Source organism: Halichoeres trimaculatus, unplaced genomic scaffold (assembly GCF_033239565.1).
Source record: "Halichoeres trimaculatus isolate MK-OKI-2021-1 unplaced genomic scaffold, fHalTri1.1 fHalTri1_scaffold_13, whole genome shotgun sequence".
Classification (NCBI taxonomy): domain Eukaryota; kingdom Metazoa; phylum Chordata; class Actinopteri; order Labriformes; family Labridae; genus Halichoeres; species Halichoeres trimaculatus.
Genome location: NW_027437191.1, coordinates 19,369,566 through 19,395,646, shown reverse-complemented (window position 1 = coordinate 19,395,646; position 26,081 = coordinate 19,369,566). Strand labels below are relative to the sequence as shown.

At 42.3% G+C, this 26,081-nt stretch overlaps 1 protein-coding gene across 1 annotated transcript in view; it reads right to left on the bottom strand.

Moving 5' to 3' along the window:
• Positions 1-23,564, bottom strand: part of eva1aa (eva-1 homolog A, regulator of programmed cell death a) — a 189,552-nt gene extending 165,988 nt beyond the window's left edge. Inside the window, exon 1 of the mRNA XM_074685048.1 lies at positions 22,454-23,564. Within this exon, the coding sequence (XP_074541149.1) occupies positions 22,454-22,649 (196 nt within the window). The 5' untranslated portion in view covers positions 22,650-23,564. The remainder of the gene's footprint in view (positions 1-22,453) is intronic.
• Positions 23,565-26,081: the final 2,517 nt, after the last annotated feature.

The window sequence follows — 26,081 nt, the reverse complement described above, 5'->3', positions numbered from 1 at the left end:
GGTATCAATATCGGTATCGGCCAGTGTTGGTTATTTTCTCAACATAGCAGCATCGGTGATGTATTAAAGTGGGCTGATACTTGCTCATTAGGAGCCAAAGCATCTTGACCGATCTGTCGACCGATCTGTTGACCTAAATAAAATTGTTTTCTATGACTATGTAAACACCAAAACTAACTAAGATGGGTGGACCCTCTTCTTTTATGTCTCTCTTCCTGTTTTTAAAATCTAAAAAAAAAGACAAAACATACTTTTTTGATCATGTTCATCTCGGGCGCTCCATCCTTTGATCCTTGATCCTCTCCATGGTTGTCTTTTCTCACGATTGCGCCACTCTATCTCTCTGAACAACCTCGACACATCATCTCAGATTTTTTTTTTTTTTTTTTACCAATATTGATATACGTAAAACATAACAGCAATCCAATCCAATTTATATTGGATATTGGTATTGGCCAAAATTTTCAAGTGATATTTTTACTACTTTTTCTCCTGTGTTTGTCTGGAGATACATGTAACCATGGCTGCAGTGTTTACATGTGAACTCAGCTGTTAGCAGCCTGTAGCATGTCAATGCTAACTGGTGTAAGGCCTGATGTCTCCCCACAAGGTAAGGAGGAGGTGAGGACGATGTGATGGTTCTCAGGAGAGAGCTAAGAAGTGACGACATAGACCTGTCCTTCCATCCATCGTTATTATTATTAAGATGGACGAGCTAGCTGTGCTAACCCAGCAACAGAGGGAATACCAGAGGGCAGAGTAGCATCATGCTATTCATAGACATGGCTAACGGAGCTAACACCAGACACCAATGCCATGTTGGAAGAGCTTTCACCAGCTGTGAGCAGACAGGATCCAGGGGACAAAGATGGAGCATGACTGAAGAAGCTCAGTCCTGGAATCTGTGGAGGTGGAGGCTGGCTGAACTGGAGAATGATGGACAAGCTGTCATCATCTATTTTCTTAGGGACCTTTTTGCACTCTCCATACACTTTCTTACTTTTGTTAACTTGATTGCTGCTGTGACTTTAGTTTCATTGTGCTTGTTACAATGACAATAAAGTTCTATTCTATTCTATTCTATTCTATTCTATTCTATTCTATTCTATTCTATTCTAATATGAAAGTGCAGCAGTTTCCTCAAACAATACAGCCGCTGGTGACCATTCTTACACACTGCGTCACAGTTAGCTTCAAAGTTCAGTTTTGAATTAATGATAGTACCAAGGTATTTATAAGACTGCACACACTCAATGGTCTGACCTTTGATAGAAGTTAATCACCTCTGTTGAGGACTTTTCCTAAAATCAGTTCACATGGCTTAGTTGAGATATTCTGATAACTTATGTCACTGTATGTCTGTATATCTATCTGGGCCTATGCCTTTTTGGAGAGCATCTTCCTATGTTTTTTGTTTACCTTCTATCAAATTGAAAAGCATCATTATTATTGTCTGTATTTTTTCCAAGTCTCTAATGTTTCATGTTTAAACTGTACTTTTTGTAAACTCCACACACAAAGTCTGACACCTACCACGTGACACCAGTTGTGGTTGTGGTTATAAACTATCAAGTGGCCACATGAGCTTTAGACAAAGGTTTTCTCGGAAATTCTCTACTGGTGCCATCTTCTGGTTTTCAAGATTTATGAATTCAGAGAATTTGATAACTTTGGATCCTTTAATGACTGTGATCTTATTGAAGATAACAGAAAACTACCAGAAAACCAATTATTCCCTGTCATTTTTTAGCCTAAGACAAGAGAGCACTATGAAAGATACAGAGACTGAAGACTAATACACTGTTTAATAGACTCAAATGAATGAAAATGATTGTTTGAAATTCAGTGTTAAAGGGGCAAGCCGTGCATGTAATGGTTGAGCAAAATTTAGTGGAGTTTGCTGAGCATGGATTTTCTTTGCCTGCAATTTCCCATTTCAAAACCAGTTAGAAACGTCCCACCTGTACAACCTGAGCTCTTCAGTCTTCCAATCCTCAAAAGGGTCTCTACATGTGTGGCTGAAGTAAAAGCAAAAAGTGGATAAGGTTTTATATCACAAACCTTTTCAACAGACTGTGAAACCGGTCATGGTCAAAAACTGAATTTAGTTCAGCTCCTTCAGCATCCTCTCGCTTTACAACAACATTGACTGTAATCTACCAAAACAGCAGCACAAATTCCTCACTCCTTGCTCTCTAGCATTCAAATTTCTGGGGACATAAACACACAAACAGCTAAAACTGTAGATATATTAAAACCAGGACAAAGAGGAACAAAAAACAAGCAGACAAAGATGTGATTCACAGAAAACAGGAAAACTGGGCTACATTGTTTCAGAGATGACTTTTAAAAGAAATGTTCATGTGTCGAAGGTTTTCAGCCCACACAAGCATTTTTGGATCACCTCCAAAAAGTCTGCCTCCAACCTGAAAATACTCGGAACATAGAAGAACGCTGGAGCCAGAAGCTTTTTCTCCATTTGTACCACTTGAATTTTCCAACAAAAGACCAGCCTTCAAGACGGATGACAATGATGACAAAGATGAATGTCAAAATTCAATGTTGGCATGATGGATCGCTGTGCCTAAAACTGACTTGTTTTCCCAATTTATAATCCAAAAGGTAGCAGAAAAAAAGTGTTTAAATATCCCCTGAATGACCACTGTAAGCGTTAGGATGGAACCTCTTCAGTTGTGATTTAAGGTATGAGTTTAGGGGAGATGTATGCTCTTTGGTCTGAAGTCTATCTGTGGCAAACAGGAGCCAGCATTTTATTAAAAGCCATGTTCAATCTATACATATAGATCATTTTTAAATCAAAAAAATTTTCTTCCACTTGATATTTTTTGTCAGCTTGTTTATGCCTTTCTTTGAAAGCACGTTAATAATCCCTACTTGGTCATTGTTTTTTGAATGGCTTAGCTATCTTTACGCTGTTGAGGTTGTTTCGATTGCAGGTTTCTTCTAGTCTGCGGATGACAGGCAAGAAAAGAAAGGGGAATGCTATTTCAGCGACCAAGTGTAAGTCACCTGAGGAAAATACCCCCCCCCCCATTGGTAACCCCCTAATGAATGCAAAACAATGTTTCAAGAAATCTTCTCACTCTTAGGGGGCGTTTACACGACAACGGTTTTAGGGTGAAACGCAAAAGTTTTGTTGCGTTTCAGCCTCGCTTTTACACGGAAACAGCGTTTCAGCCCACCTAAACTTTTGAAAACAGCCTCCAGAGTGGAATTTTTCGGAAATGCTGCCAACACCATTGACGTGTAAACAGTGAGTTGGCGTTTTCAGTGGAAATGCCGATGTCACACTCCACTTCCTGAGAGGGCATACAAAAAACAGTTCCATTGTTTTGTTCATTGTGAACTACCATGTTGTGCTTGTGCAGCTCAAACTGCTGAATCTGCTGACTGTCTTTCAACAAAATGAGCATCTGTTGCTCCACTTTTGCACTTAGTATTCCCCAATACACCAAATGATCGGCTCAACTCCACTTCGGTGGAGGTTACCCAAAAGCTTCTGGACGAGACAGAAGGCCTAGCATGCTTACTACAGCGTTTTCAGTCCCTCTCCGTGTAAACGCAGATTTTTTTCACTGCGTTTTAGCATTTTCAGATGAAACGCTGTCGTGTAAACAAGGCCTTAATGTCGATTGTTTGGGGGTTTTTTTTTCAGTTACTCAGGCGACGGAAGAAACAACACAACTGCCCCCTTTGTCAGGCAGTGGTAGATTTGCAGGGTCACAGCAACAGGTAAACTTGAATAAGGACATGTTGGTTAACCTAAAAACAACAACAACAAAAAACAAAGACTGAGGCACTCTGTGGTAGATAAAGTGCAGTTAGACAACGTGTTTCTGTATTTTGTACAAATGTACTAAAATGTCTCCAGGACACCCTGTGGTTTATTAAATTAGGAATTTCCTTCAGGATAGTATTTATAAGTTACTTTCCTATCAATTCCTTAATAGTTGTCTTTAACCAGCAATATGCTCTTTAAGAGGCTTTTGATTTGAGCAGCATTTTTTAATCATAGCCTTTGGATTAATTTTATTAATACTTAGTTGTGCTCCTCAATGCTCCAAAACTAGCTTAGTGCTAATATGTGAGCAGTCTATATGCTTGTGTTTTGTTGTTAATCTATGCAAAGTTTAATACAGTTGTTTGCACTGTAGTGTGATGTTAAGCACCACAGCCGAAGTAAAGTTCAGACATCATTACTACACAGCCACCTCGTCTGTTATTATGTCATTACGCCACTCAACAAACTATACAATGGAAGTGGTGGTGGGTCTGGGATCCGGGGGTCAGCTACGTCCCCACCAATGTCAAATTCAAACCTCTGACTCAGCTATCTATGATAAGAGTTATACTAGATTTAAATGAGGAAAATTCTGACTCATGCTCACCAAAAATTAACCTCTCACCATAACACACCTACAACCCCCTAACCTCATCCCTTATATTGAGGCTCCATCCAAACACTTTGATCAACTTTGAAAGTGGTGTCTTTTGTTTTACTGGTCCCAATGTTACTAAATGACATGAACCTACTGCAGATCTGATTGGCTTCATCCCCACCAGACCAGATTTTATTGCCACCATTCATTTCCGGTGGACCAGGAGACCAATTACAGACGTTTCCCCTAATAAGTGGAGGAATAAATCAAAGAGGGCTCATCAAATACCACATGCTTGTTCTGAGGGAGTCAGGGGGTGAGGCACTTTGTCGTGAGGAGGGCAGCAGTCATTCAAAAGCAAAACCCCCGGAGGAAACGCTGGCGTGACCTCACAGCAGAGGAATGTAAGATGCAGCTTAATTGATTAAAGGAGCACATGATGGAGGTCTTGAGTGGAGAGAGGTGGAGATGCAGAGGAGGAGGAGGGATCGCCACTCTTTTTTTCTGGAAGTGGGAGGGGGGGGTTGTTGACCTTGTAGAGGGCACTAAGGTTATAGGCCTGTAGGCTACTGGTGCCTGTCAGGAATCCCTCAACAAAGAGCTTCTATTCTAATATATTCACATCAATTGACAGCTAAGAATGATCAATGATGACAGAACAGGGCGGTCTGCTGGGCAAACGCTGAATGTTGGTTCCCTTTGTCCTGTGTTATTCCAGCTATCTTTCATATCTCTCCTCTCTCTGGTTGGTGCAGCCTTCAGTCTGTTTTTGGCTCCTTTTTTTGTTTCGGAAATTTTACTTTCTGTGCACGATTTTCACATGTTTTGCAACAAGCTGGGTGACGTTTCGACAGCAGGTGACATGTCTGAGACTGCTACACACACACACACACACACACACACACACACACACACACACACACACACACACACACACACACACACACACACACACACACACACACACACACACACACACACACAGCCTGAACAGATGGAGTGGCATGGTCTGTCTGGCAGCACACCTTGTTGGTGGTCTAATTGAACCCTATGCCCACTGCTCCCCTCCCATGTCAAAATCGTCAAACACACACACACAAATACCAACACACACAGACTGCTGGGCATCTGTGAGCAACATACTAAGCCTCCTCTACCTCACACAGGCTATTTTTATCACTTACTTTCAGTCTGACCTCCAAAATCATCAAAACACACTTTCAAAATAAAAGCTTCTACATATAAAGCGTTTTTTCATAAATTGACACAAAGAGATCTGTTTCAATCTCTGTGTTTGAAGCTTGACATTTCTTGCCTAGTGGACTACTTTTCCACTTCTCGTGGCAGCCTGTCTGATTTCTTCTTAGAGCTTCTTAAAAAAGAGCTCAAGGGAAATGAGGACGTGAGAGGATAGGAGAGGAGGAGAGGAGGCTGCCACATGCCTGTCAATACACCAATCAAAGCCAATTCCCAAGAGAAGGTCAGGGGGACAAGAGAGCATCTCTATGACAACCCACCAGACCCCCAAAATCAGGACTTCAAAGGTAGAGAGGCATCCCATTGAGTGAGTGGGAGACCACCTCCTGCAGTCATTTACATCTCATTAAGACATTACAGCGAGGAGCTTGAGTTAACATACATGTCGCAGGGTGCACACATGTAGGAGTAATGTGCTGTTGTTGTTTTTAATGTTTTGAAACTGCTGCCACAGAATAGGTGCTGCCAAAAATGCATAATGTTGAGACAGTTTTTTTGTCATGCTCTATAAAGATTCACAATAAGGGACACTTTTGTTGAATACAAAGGAGAAGGATGAGACTTTCTGTGATACAAAAAGGTCAAGATGATCAACGCTCCTTATTATTACAATAACCCTTATTTTTATTTTTTTCCCCTAATTTTGTAATATTAAGAGTGTGTTTACAATAATTTTACAGAGAGTGTGTGGTAAAGTCAAATTTCATGTATTCTTGAGATACTTGGCGATTATAAGCGATTCCAATTCTGATTTTGATGAAGCTAGAGATTAGAAAAAAGAAGATGAGTTGAGCACAATAAATTATATATTGTATCATAAAAAATGAGAAAATTCTTTCAAAAAAAATAAAAATTTTTGCAACTTCAATTTAATAAATTTAAATTTAATTATTTCAGATTTTGTCACATTTTTTGCCATTTTTTTTGAAGTTTCAAAACTCTTTAAAGTTTTCCAATTTTTTAATTTTTTAATTTTTTTTTTTTTTTTTGCAATTTTTGTCTTACAGTGACAAACTATGACATCACATATAGAATTGCAAAATTAAAAAAAAGCCCAAATCTCAAGTTCCTCACAGGAGCTTTAAACTGAAATGCCTTAAAAAGAACAGCAGCTATAGCTAGCACAGCTTCTGTGTGGGAACTGCAGCATACCTTTTGTAATAGGAGCCATGCTGACTGGCATAAACTGAACGCACCACAGTCACCGCTGATAAGCACCTCATACAACCCCACTTCAAAAAACACAACTACTCCGTGCATGCAAATCGTGAAGTGTTCACTTACTGCGATGTCTCACTTTGTTCTGTACATTTCAGCTCTTAATCCTCTCTTGAACAGTCAAACTGACAGACGCTTTAAAATCTGGTACAACTGTTATCACAGGTAGTTAAGTCAGGGATAATGTATCATGGAAAGGTGGTTACGCAGCATAGAATCCCTCCAGGCTGAGGAAGACCCTGACCTTACTGACTCTACAGGGAGTCTAATCTACATAACCACCTTCTCACTACACATGTCCTGTTTATTAACTTTATACAAACTGAGGCACAATGAAAAATGTAGATTTTCAAATAATTGTATTAAATTTATAGTCAAGTCAGAGCATTTCACTGCTTAGTTGTTACATTTCACATTGAACTGAACATCCGCACTGAGAGTAATGTTAGCTGGTGTTTGAGAGGGATTTAAGAAGCCTGAGTTAATGAGCCAGGTGTGTGTGGAATGGGAGGTATACAGTTTTTCAACCATGCTTGTTGTAACGGGTGGTGAACATTTTGGTTATTTGTTTTAACGTGGATTAATAGTTTTCTTTTTGGGTGAATAATAAACGGGTCAAGGCATCCAAAGCTCAAAGGACAATGGTATTGGTTTTTTCAGTTTTGATTTCTGTTACTACTTAAACGTGCGTCTGAGAAGTTCTTTCCCCCACACCAGAAAAATGTAGTCTTATTGGAAGACTCTACAATGTAGATCCAAGAACACATTTAACAACACACTAATATAATAAAAGCATCATAATGTCGCACTTTGGATGCATTTCCAAGCGGAAACCTCTGGTCTAAGAGTATGACACAATACAGAAGTGCTAAAATCTGCTGTTTCTTGAGTGTCCACTTGAGGCCAGCTCTGGAAGTACCGCGAGTCACATACACACCAAGCCAAAAAAGCTGTTTTCACAGCAGTAATAAACATATTTACTGCATGGTTAAAAAATGCCTCCTGCCTGAATCATTGATTTTCACTAACTGCACACACAGTACAGTAGGTGATTTTTTTTCTAACTCGGCAGTTCAGAGGATATTAAGATCACATGCTCACATGACAGAAACAGACAGGTGACATTGGGGAGACCAGGTCCATTAATTATACAGTCTATGATACATACAGATACAAAGAGCATGTTTACCACTAAATGTGTGTACATAACTTTTTTGTTACACTTAATTAAAATAAATTATATTATACATAACATTTACACATATCTATCAAAACACCCAATGCTTAAACACTGATATGTTAAATAGATGCACGGTCACTTGTCATTAGTGCTAATGCAAAAACAATAATGATAATAATAATGATAATAATTCTAAACATAGCACTAAAGCTAAACAGCTGTCCCTCCTCACAGACAAAAAACACACACCATGCAGACACAAAAACACATAGCACACTAAGAAATTTGGGTCACGTATGCAGTGTGAACAGACATGACACATTCTGTGGGCGGAATCAGGAGCTCCAAATACCACAGGAGGGTCCAGCACAGGTGGAAAGAATCACTCATCACACGGACAAATGGATCCTTTGCCCACTGATGGCTAAACACTGCTTGGGCAGCCATTTTTCTATGACCAGTGGCTTCCTGTTTAGGTGAGGAGTTCTGCAAATCACCAGTGATATCATTTAAACACTGCCAACAGCACCACTTCCTGTCAACACAAACATTCGCTTAGAATTTATGGCCTTGGTTTCCCTTTTTCCCACCTTGCTGGCAAGTAATAATTGTTGTTGGAGTGAATGAACTTCTTCTCTTTTCTCCTTAAGACCCCCCTCGCAAATTCTCGTAAGTCATGCTAATCTGACTGCAGCCAACTGACAGGACGGAGCATGTTTGCAGGAAGTGAAACGTTCCATTTTCTTTCTCCTCCAAACTGCACACTGATGATGTCAGGGGTGATATATCGACCGAGAGGCTGGGAACCCAACCCTCAAGGAGGAATGTTTCTCGACACACACATCCATGTGGGTACAAACACACACACACACACACACACACACACACACACACACACACACACACACACACTAACCCACACACGAACCGAAGGCCTCTCTTGCCGGAGGTGTTGAAATGCTTGTAAGTCTTGAAATGCCAGTTGAGATGCTGAGCTCCCCTTTCACACAGCACACAGCTTCAGACAAGAGAGCTGACAAATGGATGCGTTGAAACATATTAACCATCTTCCTTTGTGAGCAGACAAACATTTAATCTGGCTAATGACCCCTGAGGATCAAAACAAATGCAGGGAGATAAAGACGGGTAAAGAAGGGAGGGGGCTGCTAAAAGAGCTCACTGACCTCCAGGAGGGCTCTGCAGGGTTCACAAGGGCCAAGGGCTTTTTTTGAGTTTTATTTTTTTAATTAAAGAAAGAAATACATTCTCTTAAATATCTGGATGTACCATTTTCTCATGGCTTGAGGTGTATGCGTGAAGTGAACAAGTATTCAAACAAAAACCCTTGCTATCGGTCTCCATCGGTGTTCATCACAATAAACAGTCACTTACCATGACGCTATCTCATATGTTTTCTTCCCCTCACACCCACATTGACTCTATCTGCAGCCAGTAAACGCTCAGGTGAGGTTATGATTGTACAAAACACATTATGTGTTATCTGTCTTTCTATCAAAACTTAGCAGCAGCTGCACCAACCCATCAGGGGAGGTCACCTGCACTGCCATGAAACGGATGTGTCACTTCTGACACCACTACAACACTGCTGTTATCTCTCTGCATAACTTCCATTCAGATATTTACGGTCTGTGTTGAAATACTCACACAGTCTGTTGTGATCGTTCAGACTTAGCGTTAGTGAGTTTGAGTAAAATATGCAGAAAAAAGGTCTTTTCCAAATTCTATGCAAAAACAATACTCTTTAAACTTCATCTTAATAACTTAAAACTGCATCTTCTGGCTGCTTTTAACAAAAAATAGGAGTAACCATGCTGTCTTTACATGTAATAAAACTCAGCTTAGTTTAGAAAAACGTTTTTTTTTTTTACACATCCTACAAACATGTCACAACTTATATCTTATTTAGAAGTTGTGTTTCAGGCCACTTGTGAAATTTGGGTCAAATTTTGAACCTCTTTACTCTTTTGTTTTTGTTTTTGTTGGTTTTCCATTTCTCAAAATTGATCACAATTGACGTGTTTCTTGCTGACTCTAAAAAATATAAGCACTAGCATGTAATCAGGTACCTGCATCTGCACAAACCTGACTCGGCATGTCAGCTTGTGCAGTGGCTCTCATATCCTCATTCATTTGTAGAAGCTTGCTAGTCATTTATAATGTTGTATAAATGAAAAAACTTGAGGTAAGTTGCAGGTCGTAAAACCAAAACGATATAGCCAAGAAACTGAAGCTTAATAAACAACAACAATAAAAACAGCCACACAAGTTCCTGTGCATACAGAGGGCTAATTTGTTTATCAACAACAACGGATGTTTGTGCAACTTGGGTGCAGAAGCACTGTGGAGTACAATGGTTTGTCAACTGATGTGGAGGAGTTAACCACCAAAAAACACATTTTTTAACCTAATGTCGTCACTTTGTCGAACGGTAAATGCTCCCAGGTTTGTGAAAAAGCAGTGAGTGGACAGAAGAAATCAGCAAGTGAACAGATATTAGTTGGACAGACGTTTCTAGCAGAAAAACCTTGCGTGTACCCAGAGAGGAAACACGACTATCACTCGATGATCATGACTGCATTATCCGTGGACACTTCTCAGACTGTGACATGCCAGGATGTAAACATCGTGGTTAACTGATGTTGGATAAGGATATACATTTAATTACACACATGCAGACGTCGCTAGTGTATCAGTATAAAGTGTAACTCTGTTAACTGGTGACTTACAGCTGTTAATCACAGCTGCCATCGGCTGAAAGTCACCAGTTAGCATGGTAGCTATTAACCCTGAAACACTGGTTGTGCTGTAACGGTCGTAACTTGACAGAAGTTGCCTCTATTGTGTAGTATTGTTTTTGACAGCTGTCCACAGAAAAACTGTACATTTTTTGTACATTGATGCTTCTAACAGGTTGAATTTGGTGTTTAAAAAACACTAACTCGCCTGAATGAATGGAGCTAAGTGCTGCTTCTGCAGTCGAGATGTGTGCGCATCTTTAGATGACGGACACTGATAATCCCTCTTTGGCGAAGACAGATATGTGCTGATAGTACGTACAGATACAAGCTGTGACTTCAATCATTCAACAAAAAATGAAAAGTCAAAGATTACCACTTCAGTGGTGTTTTGAAGCAGCTTGCAAGCTAGCTTTCAAATAGTGGCGCACGCTAGCTAGCTGCTTGGTAAGATAGCTTGCTAGCCAGATTGCTAATTTCATAGAAAGAAAGTTGGACATTCTTACTTGTAGATTTCATTGCAGCACTGCTGAAGCTCTGCTGTCATTAAACTTTTGTGCTTTTAGAATAAACAAAACAACACTGACATGATGTCTTTACATCCCACTACAGCAATGTGGGTGCAAAATGTAAACGAAAAGGACAACCTTTGCATTCACACGATCACTGTGTAAAATAAAGCACTGTTGCTAAGTACAATCCTGGCTTAGTGGCAGAGTGACTTGCCCTTAACATTAAGCCTCTGGGAGATTTACATCAACTAGGAAGCTTGATGGGGTCACATGTGGAAAGAGCTGAAAATAGAAAGATTCTTACACATGTTTGCTCATTAGGGCAGAGTTCTCTCCTGTCTGTGTGTCTGACCCTCACATTAACACCAGTTAAATTAGGCTTCCTTCCCCTGATTCACGGCCCAACAAACTTGTGAAGGCCTCCTTTCTTTTTTTACGAAGACCAACAATAGGCTTGTAAAACTGTCAAAGCAAACCCAAATTTACGTGGAACACTTAAAACAGTCACTTTAACATTTCTCTCAGGGTGAGTCAGGCAGGTTTGGGTGGGGTTTGGGGGGCTGTGGACAATCAAACCAACTGTGTCATGCTGCTGTTTGTAGCTGGTGCCCATGCTGTTAATCCATCAATGATATTGATTTCCAGTTGATCGTCAGGCCTACTAATGATGTTCACCTTCAGGGCCAGGCTCATTGATTCATGGTCATGACTTGATCCATAACTTGTAATGTGAGCTGTGCAACAACAGTGATGCACATTTACCTCTCATTTTACGCTCTAATGGGAACTGGTGAAGGCTGCAACTGATCAATCCAGTGAACAAACAGACAGAAACCACTGAAAGGCGATGAATCTACAAAAAAGTTCAGCTGGATTCACAATCATAATGCGTAAAAGTCTTCATGAAATAATTTGTTTGATACCTTTACTTTCACTTTAGAGAACTGGTGAGAAAACAGAACCCTCACCTCACCTCCCATCTCTAAAAAGGCTCCCACACACAAAGGATGCCTGCTTTCCGTCTGCATGAAATATCTTAATGCATTCTTCACCTGGTTCACCAGTTGGCGAGTGCATTTCTTCCAGTTAATGTGTCTGGTACTTCCTTTAACGGCAAACTCTCTAGACATAAGTAAAACAAACCCCTATCCTGGCTCACATTGAGACATGGTAAAGCTTTACGACTTTACTGCTGGTAGTTAATAAACAGATAGGAAATATTCTTGTAAATTGATTTAAAGCCAGAAAGGATGTGCATTATAGTAATATGTTACTAAAAAATATATATGAAGTCATATTTCTTATGTGGGGTGTGTCTTTACATCTGTTTTCAGCTGTCTCCAAACACATTTACTAAAGTGCCACAGCAAGGATTAACCTGTGAGCGATGGATTACACCTGAGATCCCGGCAGTAATGCACAGAAGCATTACCCAAGAGGAAAAAGTGCTGTTTATAGGCTTCATGAATCATGTGATGTGTCGCTTTAATTGTACAGGTAGAGCTGTCGGCAGACTTAGGCGCAGTCTAAGGGCAAGATCTAACAAGACAACAGCAACTTCCTTCATACAGCCACACTTCTGGCACTGTATAAATCAGATTTAAAAAGGTCAAAATACTTCCACAATAAGTTTGTTTCTTCTAAAAATACACGAAGTAGGAAAATATTTCCCCCAAATAGTCTCCATGGGAAATGTCCTTTTCTGAGAGCATATTTTCAATTACGTTTATGATCAAAATAAAGGTTAAAAATGTTTTGGAATGGTTGCTATTAAGATGTCACACAAATTCCTCAGAGCTTTGTTGCAACCTGCTCCCGCTTTCCTCTACTTGCTGATATGTCTTGCAAAATCTGCATGAAGTCATCTCTGGCAGCATCATTGCACATTAAAAGCTTCTTTTTACCTGAATCATCATCTAGGAGTCATGCACAGTCAGATTCTTTACAGTAAATAGCAGCTGGATATTAGGCAGGAGTAACACACTTTAAGAAGACTGCCCTTAAGGCACTTTTACAGAGAAAGAGGAATCAACAGGAAACAAACAATAAAAGAACAGATTTAAAGATATCAAAAGTACTCAAACTTAATCTAAGATGTAAAAGGGGCACTGCAGAGGATCACTGATGACTTTCTCCTTCTGGAACTATGAACTAAGGGCAGCAGGGTTTTCTTATCCATCAGAAGAACCAGGTGCCCGTTCGGTACTGGAGCTTAGTTCTAATCATGCTCTTCCTAAGAACCGGTTTGGTTGTCCATCGGCAAGCAGCCAAGTTGGAGCCACTTTATTGCATCACTATGTTGTCGTTTACCCAAGAACGCTTGCGCCGTACAGAAGCCCACAAAGCAACAATGGAGGAGCTCATCGTATGTGAGTTAGTGATGATCGTGGCTTTACGGGCTTTACATAGAGAGCCAAAAAAAACCAATTTGGTCATGGTCACTGGGAATGTGTTAGTTTTAGCCTGTGCTTGGCTCTAACTGCGCTTGCACCAAGTGCATACCAGGTAAACGAACCCAATAAGTGAATGATGATGATGATGACGATGATGTCTTTGTATTCGTTATATATGGTCTCAAGGCTGACTGCGAGGCGGAGATCACCAGTTGCCTGGGTAAATCTGTGATCACATTACTGGTGGGACACAATAGTACCAAGTTTTAATGTACAAAACTTTTGGGTGTCTGGGAGTCATTCCACTACACCTGCAGATGAGGGGGTTGTCCTGGGTTAAGAGCAAGGTTATAATAGTTAACTAAAACGAAACTAAAAATGAAAATACATTGCAGTTAACTCAAACTAATAAAAAGAAAACAAAAACAATAAGAAATCTAAAACTGTATCTTGTGTTCACATAACTAACCGAAACTAACTAAAATTACAGACAAAATGTCCTTAGTTAGTTTTTGACAATATTTAGCCTTTGGGATTTAAATTAATCGCACACATTTTCCCAACCAATTTTACAACAGTTTTCAGCAGTTGTCAGTGCCGTATGGCACCATCATAGTCACGTACTGGGACGTGCTTGTTTACTGCACTGACTGGCTGTGCGCTGTGCTGCGATAAAACGTAGTGGAGCAATGAATCAGAGCATCTGTTATAGTTTAATTTCATCAGGTCTGACTTTAATTGTATTTGAGTTTAATTGTTGTTTAATTGTTACAGAGTCAAAGTTTCTAATTATTAAAGCTCATATTATATTGTTTTATATAATTTATGTTTATATTATTTTATTTACTTTGTGTTAACATTATTTTTACATAATTTATGTTTATATATTTTATACTAAGTTTATATTATTTTCTTGTGTTAAAGGCAGCAGCCAACAGTTCAGTATCAGCATTGACTGAGCAGTGAGCACTATGTTGGACTTGAAAATAAACAGTATTACAAAATATTACTGTGACCTTTTTGAGTCCTGCACCAGGCAAATAAGGTATGAAAAAAAAACTAAACTAAACTAAACTCAACTCAACTAAAACTAAGCCTTGTTGCGAAAATCAAAACTAAATAAAAACTAGAATGCCCGCTCTAAAACTAATTAAAACTAAACTGTGATGGGAAAAAAAATGTCAAATCTAACTAAAACTAAACTATAATGACAAATCCAAAACTATTATAACCTTGGTAAGGAGGACACAAATTGAACACTAAGCACCAGCTTGGTCGAAAGAAGGCATGACAGGAGGTTTTGGGTATAAAGTTTATACCCGGTTTGGCTTGGGATGAGGTGAAGGCGAGAAGAGGGTGCTGTGCTTAGGATGGAGTTTTTTTCTGCAGCTGAAATGTAATGATGTAGATCCTAAGAAAATGGTGTGTTTGAGGACGCAATGTCACAGTGGAGTGTGGCTGACATGATAAAGAAGAGGAGACTTCTTTATGCCTTACACAAACAGAGAACGGACACTGTGCTATGCAGACAAAGCTGTTCACCTTCCTGATGGATTGAAAAAAACTTTTTAGGGGTTCCAAAGCCCAAATGCTGAAAAGTTATTGACCATTTTAAAAGAGATTGTGCACAAACAGAAGCTCAAAAACACAAGATTCAGCTCTGGTATACAGGGGCAGATCTAGGCACTTTTTTTAAAAGGGCGGACAAACTGCAGTGCTGACTTTTCCAGGGGAGGTGTGACCTGTGTGTTCACAAATGACTGAAATGCATTTATTTACACTTGTAGTCTCCACTGATCCCATCTATTTTGACACTTTTTAGACGATAAATGTCATATAAGGATTGACGACACACCAGCTAATTTTAAGCCAAATTCAAAACCCTATTTGCTTCACCTAGAGAGCTGAATCAGGGCAGTTTGTGAGCAATTAATTGTCCAAACAACCCTCGAGTTCTTAGTCCAAATCCTGCTCCCAACTTTATCAGAGCCTCCCCAAATCTTGCATCTGGACTCCTGGCTATACTGCCTCTGATGGAGTACCTGCAATGACCTATGGGAGGAGCAGACTAGGGAGTGTCATCAACTGGATGTTACAGCTCACAAGGATGGCAGCAAATGTAAATAAAACTGTACCCTGAGCCAAGTAAGAAAATGAGAAATATAACAAGCGTGTGGCATTGTTTACCCATTTTTTTTCTTGTTGGGCGTTGGTCTTCCTCCATGTTTTTTTTTTTTTTTATTTCGAAGTCACATTGTATCCTGTGCTCTTCTGGGATGTCTCATGTCAAAGAGACCTAAAAGTCATTGACTGTGTGTTGTTCCAAATAAAATATAAAATTTGACAGTGAATGGTTGACAATCTTGCTCATAAACCAGCAAAAACAAACAGTTTTTTTCCATTCACCTACCTACTACAAAGGGACAGCTTAAGTAAGAGTTTCTATAACCAGTTACTGAACTGATATCATGTCATGTTTTTAATGTATGTATCCATGTATACATTATGGAGCCATGAATTTTAATAAGATGTTATATAAGCCCTGTTAGCACGCTCACATGAACCTCAGCACCAATGTTACACCACAAACAGAGAGCAGCAAATGTCAGAATCAAGCAAACATGATGTCCTCTCCTCTCACTGAATATTTCATACATCCAGGGTCAGCTGAGGTTATACAACTACTACCTGCAGTATTTTTTTTTCATCCTAGCAGCATCCTTTAACATTTTCACTGAAAACAGGACCATGTCATCAGTGAGAGCCTCACACCCACACACACACTTAAAATATTGATACAGGGTTCATGCTCTCTGACCTAACGCAGCCCATCCTGGTGTCACTACAGCAGGTTTTACTGACAACATGCTTGTCTTTGCCCTATCCACTAGGGTGACTTATGAATCTTTTATCAAAACTGGCCTAATTGCTTAACCATCCGAGTCCCGGTCCAGTGGTGAATAGAGGGAGGGGGACTGGGCATGCCATAATGGACATAAAAACAACAGGCAAGGACGCCAGCAAGCATGGGTCCACACTTGAAAGGTCTGGCCTTTTATGGCGGTCTCTTTCTATTTTCATATAGATTTTATTCATGCAAAGTGGCCCCACTCTGCACATTATGATTCCTTTTTACCAGTGTTATAGTGTTGCTCACAACAATGCCATAATAGTTCTCCACATACAGTTATTTAGAGCCAACTTAGGAGGGGATTCTATTCAATTTCTCTGCTATGCGTGTGTGCAAGAGGCTCTCTGTTATGAATACAAATCAACATTAACCGCACATAATAATCATATCAACATCTGGCCAATTTCTGTGCAAATCAGTGCACTAACATGTGCAAATCTGTGTGAATGCAGCCCAAAATGAGCCTCCAACCAGCCAACATCCCCCCTATCCATCTGCTTGTTTTCTTAAGTGTTTACTCTGCTGCTGCACAGAAAACAAGCAGCAGTACACAGCTTCCTGTCCTTTCCCTTCTGTTCTCACTCCCACTCTCTGCCCTGTTTCACAGCAGAGGAAGCTGCTGCCGGTCTTCTGCTGCAGGAGGGTCAGAGATGAGCTGTGGTGTAGTTTGGGAAAAAAGCAAAGAAGAGAGGAAGGAAAGAAGGAGAGAGAGAGAAGATAGGACAAGACTACAGCCTGTGGGGAGCTTTTTGACTCCCAAACCATCTTCCCCTCTCCAGTTCCTGGGAGCCGACACAGGCCAGTCCCAGGAAACTCCCTGCTATTCCTACTCTGTGGACATAACAGCTGCAGATTCTCACTTTTCACTGGCTGTCGGTCGTTTGAAGTCAACCCCGGGCAAGAGAAAGACAATCCTATTTTATTTTTTTATACAGAGGAGAAGATGTCAGTTTCTTGAGAGGTGCTCAATCTTTGATCTCTTAGTGGATCACTTCTGCATTCACTGATTTATACCATTAAATTCAGTCATAAAAATACAAGCAGTCTTTTATTAAACATCTTCTCTAGATTCCATTCAAAATATCTGTCTTGTTGGTCGCAATAAGACCACAATAGGTCGTTTCTGCTCTTCACAGCTGGCGTTTAACTTGAATCCGTTTTCCAGACGTTTTTCCCTGAATATGTCAATATCAGGGACTGTGTGTACGCCTGTGCGCTTAATTACAGATGCGCCATTCCTCCTAAGCTGTCATTAGAAAAGGGAATGGGAATGACTCCAGGCTACAACCACCGCTCGCGGTTACGTAACATGTGCCTCTCGGATCCTGTCTCATCCCGGAGACAACTGAAAACACCCCTCGCTCCTTCCTTTCTTTTGTCCGAGGGAACAATGTTTCTCGTCATATTAATAAATACATTTTATACGTTTTTTTTTCTTTAAAGTGTGTTTTATTTCATTAATGTTTTATTTTCCATCTGCCCCTTTGTTTTTGTTTTTTTTTGTCTGCAGCGCTCTGCTCGGCGGAACAGCGGCGCAGTTCCCCATGAGTCCGTGGGAGGGCGCAGTGAGTCTGCCTTCCTTTCATCCAGGGATGCTGGTGGCCCCAGACAAAAGAGAAAATGATACTGGGAGCAGAGCAAGAGGAGGGCAGCAGGGTTTAAGGTGTGTGAATACACAAGTGTGTATTGTGCTTTTTTATTTAAAAATCATTTAAACACACACAAAAAAACTGACCAGGCCGTTATAGTTTTCTAAAAGCTGATTTAGCAAAATTTATTTCTTAATTATGTGAGGCAAAATCTAATATTTTAAATTTTGAATGAATAAAAAATACTTTAGGGTTTTTACGGGGTTGATGGTTTAAGTTCTCTGCCCTTCACCTGAATGGTCAAAGCCCTCAGGTTAGCATCAACATCAGGCTGCTGTGATGCCCTTGAGCAACCCAAGGAAGACATCAAATCACTAACAGCCCCTGGGTTTATTCGACTGTTTTATAACTGATCTATGGTTTGACATCCCAGTGGAGAGAGCAAGAGAGAAGAAAAAACAGTTTCCTGAGGCAGTCAATAAAATAAATTTACTTTCCATGTTTCTTACTTTGCCTCACACCACCTTGTTTTTTCCTTTGCTTTCATTCTTGCTGCAATGTTTAGGCTATTTTCTCCATTCACCTTGAAAGAAGAGCTCCCAGCCAGCCTGTCTCCCGCGCCGCAACAAACCCAAAGCCCGACTGTACCCCCCCGCCCTCCTCCTCCTCCTCCTCTCACAGCCTGGGAGGGAGGAGTCATCTCTCCTCCCGCAGAACTCAGTGTATAACACTCTGCAGCCAGCCACAATGTGTGTCAGAGGACTGTCTGTGCTCCTGAAGTAGATGACTGCTCTAAATCTGGTGTCTGTATTACTGACTACGAGATACGAGGAGAATTGGTTCGCGCGTTATCATCCCGAGTCAGGACAAGGTGAGCATCTTCCCACATTAGAGGTTATATGTAGATATTAATTATGTTTATGTTCCACATTTTTCACAATCAACATTTCATCTGTTGGATTTGATTGTTGTCACACCATGTGGTTTTTGTAAACATGCTTTTTTTTATCCTAATCCCATTTTTTGGCCGCGTTCAGTCAGTGGAGTAACCAATGTGTCCTTTTGCACAGTTTGTGCGTCACGGTCTCAAATACTCACATTCTCCTTTGAGATTTGTGCGGTTTTTAAATCCCACAGAGGAGTAAGTGTGGAATTCAGTGGAGCAGGCTGTATGTCTGTGTGTGGGCTTTGACTCATGAGTCGTTTTCAGGTGTGATAGAGGACAGGGGGAATGATCACAGACGCTCTTTCTGTCTTTTTGGGAGATAAAGTGTCTTTTGTTCTTCCTCAGGTTTTTCGATAGTGGGACAGGATGCCGGCGATCATAAGTAAAAACTCCGATTTGGAGTTTGACTCCCTACAACCGTGTTTCTACCCGGATGAGGACGACTTCTACTTCTGTGGTCCCGACTCTGCGCCACCAGGGGAGGACATCTGGAAGAAATTCGAGTTGTTGCCCACTCCGCCCCTCTCCCCGAGCCGAGCCGCGCTACCGGGGGAGCCGGCGACTGCCTCCCCGGAAGTAGACCCTCTGGGCTTCGGTTTGGGGGACCCTCTGGACTGGGCTTCTGAGCTCCTGCTCTTGCCCGAGGACGATATCTGGGGGGCTTCCGATGATGGGGACCTGTTCGGCTCAGTTATGGATACTACTAACCCCAATAGCATCATACTCCAGGACTGTATGTGGAGTGGCTTCTCCGCAAGGGAAAAGCTGGAGCGGGTGGTCACGGAGAAACTTGGAAAGGCTATTTCCACAGCCACAAGCGGTGGCAGCAGCAGCAGCAGCAGCGGCAGCAGCAGCGGAAGGAGCGTGTGCGTCAAGGTGCCGGAGGTGGTGAGCAGCAGTTCGGTGTCAGAGTGCGTGGATCCCACGATAGTCTTCCCTTTCCCGGTCCATAAAAAGAACAGCAGCAGGGACTCAACCGGGACCGTTAACCCATCCGCGACTCACGCGAGCTGCCAGAGTGATTCCGGTAAGAACAGCTCAGAGTCTTTGTGTACTTTTAACAGAAATTCCAGCGCCAATAACCCACACAAAGACTGAACCATCACATTTTACTGCCGTTATTGTTGTTTCATTATTGCACTGAGTGGAGCTTGTTCATATGACTGGCCCAGAATCGGATTATCTCGTTACATTCCACGCACGCACACACACACACACACACACACACACACACACACACACACACACACACACACACACACACACACACACACACACACACACACACACACACACAGGAGCATAGAGACACAGTGAACGAGGTTTATGTAATCAGCGGGCTCTTCATCCGGCAGATGGCAGTAAAATGGGGAATTTTGTGCCTTCTTGAACTCAGTTGGCATCCGAGCCAAACAAAAAGACAACACACAGTCAGAGAGGGCAGCAGCCGGCGCAGATTGTCGGAGGGATGAGATGAAAAGGTGTCCAATAATGCGATGAGTTGATAAAGTGTCAGGTTCAGGGCGCGCGAGTGCTCCAATTACGCATGGATTAAGGGGACAATTTATGCACAGTGGGGGAGAAATTGGCACTTATTTTGGGACAGTGTTAGCGTCATGTCACTTTTGGTTCAGCTCAAAACTAAATTTATCTAAAAGGAGAAATAAAATCCGGTCAGAATATGTCAACGATAACCACACACAAGCAGAAATACGCACCGACACGCGCCTGTCTTGATTATTTTGAGCTATAATTTAGGAAGTGTTTATGGGGAAATGAGGCCTGTGTGCATATAATCACCCTAAGACTTCACCTCCCATCTATTACCGCCTATGAGTTCCCTAAACAAACACTCACGAGCGCTTATCAGCGTGTTTTCGCTGTGAAACAGTAGTACAAAGGCCTCCAGCTTGGCACAGAGGGCAGACTCAGCCAGCCTTGCCAAACACCTCCTCCAAAGAGAAGAAAAGAGAGCACGGAGGAGGGCTCGGGCTGGCTGGCTGCTGCTTCTTCTTTTAGGGGAGGGTGACAGCTTTGAAACAAGCGCTCCATCTCGACAGCTGTCTCCCTGGCGCCGCTCCAGCTTCGAGGCTTAAAAAAGGGGGTGGTGATCCGATCGCCTGCCGCAGCACCACCTTCCTGGGGCGCTCAAATGCGCTTCCGCCGCTCGCAGCGTTAAGACGCGTTATGCTTTGTGTGGTTCCTCATCAAAGGGGGGCATTTAAAAGGCTTTATTCCCGTATCTAGATCAATCTTTCTATTAAAGAAGGGGGCAGATGAAATGTGAAACCAGAAAGAACATTTTATCTTCATGCTTAAGGCAAATATTTTATCTCTTCGCACAGAAATGTCGATTCTATTTTTCTCCTTTCACATACCCTGCTTCAATAAATGGCCTGCTCACTTCTGAGGGAGGGAAAAAAAAAAACACCAAACAAGCTCAATCCCAGCTTCACATGTGGCGATCCGGCCACGCCCCCTCATCCAGCCAGCTGTGCCCAGCTTTGTTTTGATGGCAGCAGCCAGACTGCAGACTGAGTGTGTGTGTGTGTGTGTGTGTGTGTGTGTGTGTGTGTGTGTGTGTGTGTGTGTGTGTGTGTGATCAGTGTGTGTTGAGGCAGCATCCTGGTGCAACTGCGTCTGAAGTGGGTTACTGTAAACCGTAAAATGCTACACTCTTCACACGCTCCTGAGCTGATAATGAGAGCCACTACTATCACAAAGGCATTTTTTTTTCTGTCGACCCACTTCCTCTCATCTTCAAAGGAAAACGCTTCACATTAAAACTCAGCTGCTTGGCCTTGATTTCAGAAATCACAGGTTTAAGGCGAAGCTGGGAGAAGAAGTGAGACTTTACTGCTCGTTTTAGTTCACGAGAGGTCAAAGTTGAAGTGAAGTTTTCTTAATTCTTCTGGTGCTGAAGTGAAGTTCTTAATGCCTCGTCGAGACCTGAGCTGCTCTGATAGACTGAAGGCGCTTGACGTAAAGCGTCTCGTCTCGCTGAAGAAGATTAGGAGAAGTTTTGAAGGAGGGATCGAGCCTGTCTGTTCAGCACAGAGACTCAACATGTCAACGCCTGCAGGCTAGATTAGCTGAGGAGTGACTGACACTAAGCATTAAGAGGCTTCTGCTTATGAAAACAGCGTTGAGCAACTATCCCGCTCCCACACACAAACACTCTCGCTTGATCTTATATATATAGACTCCTTCCCATACATACCTGTCACCTGCTGGTACACATACATGACATTGTAGAGATACTTGGTGTGTCACAGTAATTGAGTCACTCACATTCTGTTTTCTGTCTTCCCCCAGAAGAGGAAGATGACGACGATGACGCAGAGGATGAAGAAGAGGAGGACGAAGAGGAGGACGATGAGGAGGAAGATGAAGAGGAGGAGGAGGAGGAGATTGATGTGGTTACAGTAGAGAAGAGGCGCTCCACAACCAGCAAGGCGGCATCCATGACCTCAGGCAATGTCAGCATCTCTGCGCACTCAAAAAGCCAAGATTTGAGGGCTGTAATCTCAGGGTCTGGGGGTCAGGTCGGTCGCTTCGTCAGCCGGGCCCCTCAGGAGCTGATCTTGAAGAGGAGCTCAGTCCACCAGCAGCAACACAACTACGCAGCCCCCTCGCCATACGCCTCAGACGACGACCCTACCCCACCTCCAAAGAAGCAGAAGACATCAGATGCCCCACGACCTCCAACGAGAACCATCTCCTCCTCATCCTCCTCTTCCTCTACATCCTGCAGCTCTTTCACCAGCATGTCAGGGGCACGCAGCAAACGCAGCGCCAGCGGGGAAAGCAGCCCGCGGGGCAGCTCCGACTCAGAGGACAGTGAGCGCCGGCGCAACCACAACATCCTTGAGCGCCAGCGCCGTAACGACCTGCGCTCCAGCTTCCTGACACTACGCGACCACGTCCCTGAGCTGGCTCACAATGAGAAAGCAGCGAAAGTGCTGATCCTGAAGAAGGCCACTGAGTATGTGAGCTCGCTGGAGACGGAGGAGATGAGGCTGGCGCAGGAAAAGGACAGGCTGCAGAGCCGCAGGCAGCAGCTGATGCGCAGGCTGGAGCAGGCAAGGACTCGCTAACAGACAACCACTACAACACAGAAACACTCACATATACCCTGGATAACCCCTCCTGCTCACACACACTCACACACATAGGCCTACACACTTAAGCACAGACACACAGGCCTGCATATCTGTTCATCTCAGAGGACGTTTATCTTCAGGCAAAACACACCTGCAGGAGAAAAAGAAGAAGGAGGGGGGGTTGCTGCAGGGATGCTCGGACTTTCACTACCGCCACTTTTTTTGCACATTTGTTGACGTTAAGAATGTTTAGGGTTTACTTTTTCAATCCAGTCACATTGAGGAAAGATGAAAAGAAAAGAACGAGGAAGGAGAGAGGACAAACCTTGTTTTTTTGTAGGGTCTTCCCTTCCTCTGGTTTTTGTATCATTTCTATTTGTATCTTGTCTTTTTTTTGTTTGTTTTGTACTCACTGTGACACCAGCCTGGAATCTGAGTGATTCCCACATGATGGATGGATGTCAAAGGGCACTTTGCTTGGGGAGTTCACGTACAAGAAGCAGTGCACACTTAAACTTTTGCCTTCACCACTGCAAAAAAAATTAAAATACATAAGTAACTAAAGAAACTGAAGAGACTAAGACGACGTATGAGGCGCCATGGTTCACGGAAGCGATGCCACTACAGGTTTTTTCTCTCACTCCCTCGCTCACACTGGTGCTCAAACCAAGTTCAGTGGATGTATAACTGTGCACCTTGCTAGCCGACACTTTTGTATATAACAATAGTGTACAGACAAAATAATACACTCAGATCTGCCTTGTTTTGTAATACATTTTGTCCTTGTTTTTTTATACATGTCAGGAAGCTGCCAATAACTAGACTGGAAGTTTATATACCTTTAAAGTACTGTAAGGCCTCGATTTTTGAGAGTCATGAACTTTGTAATATAACAATATATTGTTTCTTCTTCTCCTTTTCTTTGTATTGTATCATATTACTAATTCTACACACCTTTATGCTTTTAGTGTGAACCTGATACATACTAAATTTGATACTTATATTTTCGTATGAAAATGAGTTCTCAGTAGATATCACTTTATCTCGTCATTTTTTCTCCTCCTATCTCAAATAATTCTTTTGTACAGATAAAAAATGTGTTCTATCCTTATGTACCTGGCCTTTTTACTTTCTTCTTCTTTTGTTTATATTTGTAACTATTGGGTGCATAGAACTGGGTAAACGGATATCAGATGTTTGTTTTTTTCACTTTTAAAATGTACATTTAGTGCTGCAACTCATAGCACTTTGAAATACCTCATTTTGAAAAATAAATAGACATCATAAAACCGTAATTCTGGCCTTTCTGGATGTATTTTTTTTATTATCTGCGCTTAAAGTGCATCCTCATCCATAACCCTGTCCCCTCTTTCATATCCGTGTCTTTTTCTGTTGATTTTTCTCTTTGCTGTATTTGTTTTCCTGCTCCCAAAGACCCATCCTGACAAAGAAACAGAGTGTCTTCTGAATCCTCTCCGTCTCAGCACCCTGCGGCTACCTCCCCCTCTCTAGCCTCTCACACCCACCCACACACACCTACGCTTACATGCACGCACACTTCAAGTGCTCGACTCGTACACACACTCTCCTCTTTCTCTATTTCTGTTTCCCTCCCTCACCGACACGGCCCTTCCTACTACATTGTTCGGGCTGTTGCCATGGAAACTGGAGCAGCTGCTGAGTGGCAGACAGCGAGAGTGAGTCTTTTATTTGTCTGTTAGTAGTCTGTGTATTCTGCCTGCGTGTGTGTGTGTGTGTGCCAGTGTGGGTATGAATGCAAATGTGTGCATGTGAGTCTACCTTTTGTCCCGGTCTGTGTGTGGCCCAGGCGCCTGATCTCTGCGGCGTTGTGCACTGCCTACCACCGTGCCAGGACGAGGCTGGATACTGTTTACCAACATCAGCCACATGGCTCTGGCCTCCTCCTCCTACTCCTCCTCCTCTTTCTCCTCCCCTCTGTGCCTCCACCACCGGGCCTGAGCCCAAATATGTGCCACTCAGGAGTCTGGCCAGGCGTTTTTTTGGAGGTGGCTGAAAGAGAAATCTGCTGCCACGGTCTGAGTAGCTTTAGTAACAGTGTGTTCACAGAGGGAGAGAGAAAGAAGCTCGGCAAGGAGGGAATTAACAGGACACAAAAACACACACTGTAGATGACTTTGATTAATCCTTTTTATCTCGGAAAGCAATGACTGCGCAACAGCATAAGGCAGAGTGACCTTTTTTTCATCTGCAGACATCATATTCCTTCATTTGTACTTTTCTAGTGGTACGCTTTGCATCTATCGCAGTAGAGCAGGGTCAAAATGAAGCAGAGCTATGCTCACCGTGTCACAGAAGAGGCTATACCAAGACTGATGACTTTGTTTTGGAGTTGAGACAGCCAAAGACTGAGCCTCTCGGTGGGGGGAGTAGAACTGGTGGATTACATAACAGGAGCCTGGTGGGTCTGGTGTCTTTGTGAGCACTTACTGTGCGTGTGTGTGTGTGTGTGTGTGTGTGTGTGTGTGTGTGTGTGCGCGCGTAGGACAGGAGTCTAGTATCTTTGAGGGTGTGCGTGTGTCCTCTCCTGGGACTTCCCCTTACCATCTGCCTAATGGCTTATCCTGCTTGGTTATAGGATGAAAACAAGTTCATGGACAATAACATCCCTCAGAAAAATTACAAGAAAAGCAACGTGTTGCAGCCAAATGAGACGCTTTGCTTCCGATGCTGAGATTAACTGACGTCTATGAGACACTGAACACAAAGACATTTGCTTCGTGTTGCTTTAACACTCAATCAAATCCTAACAGTGCCCAGTGCCACTTCCCGCCCAC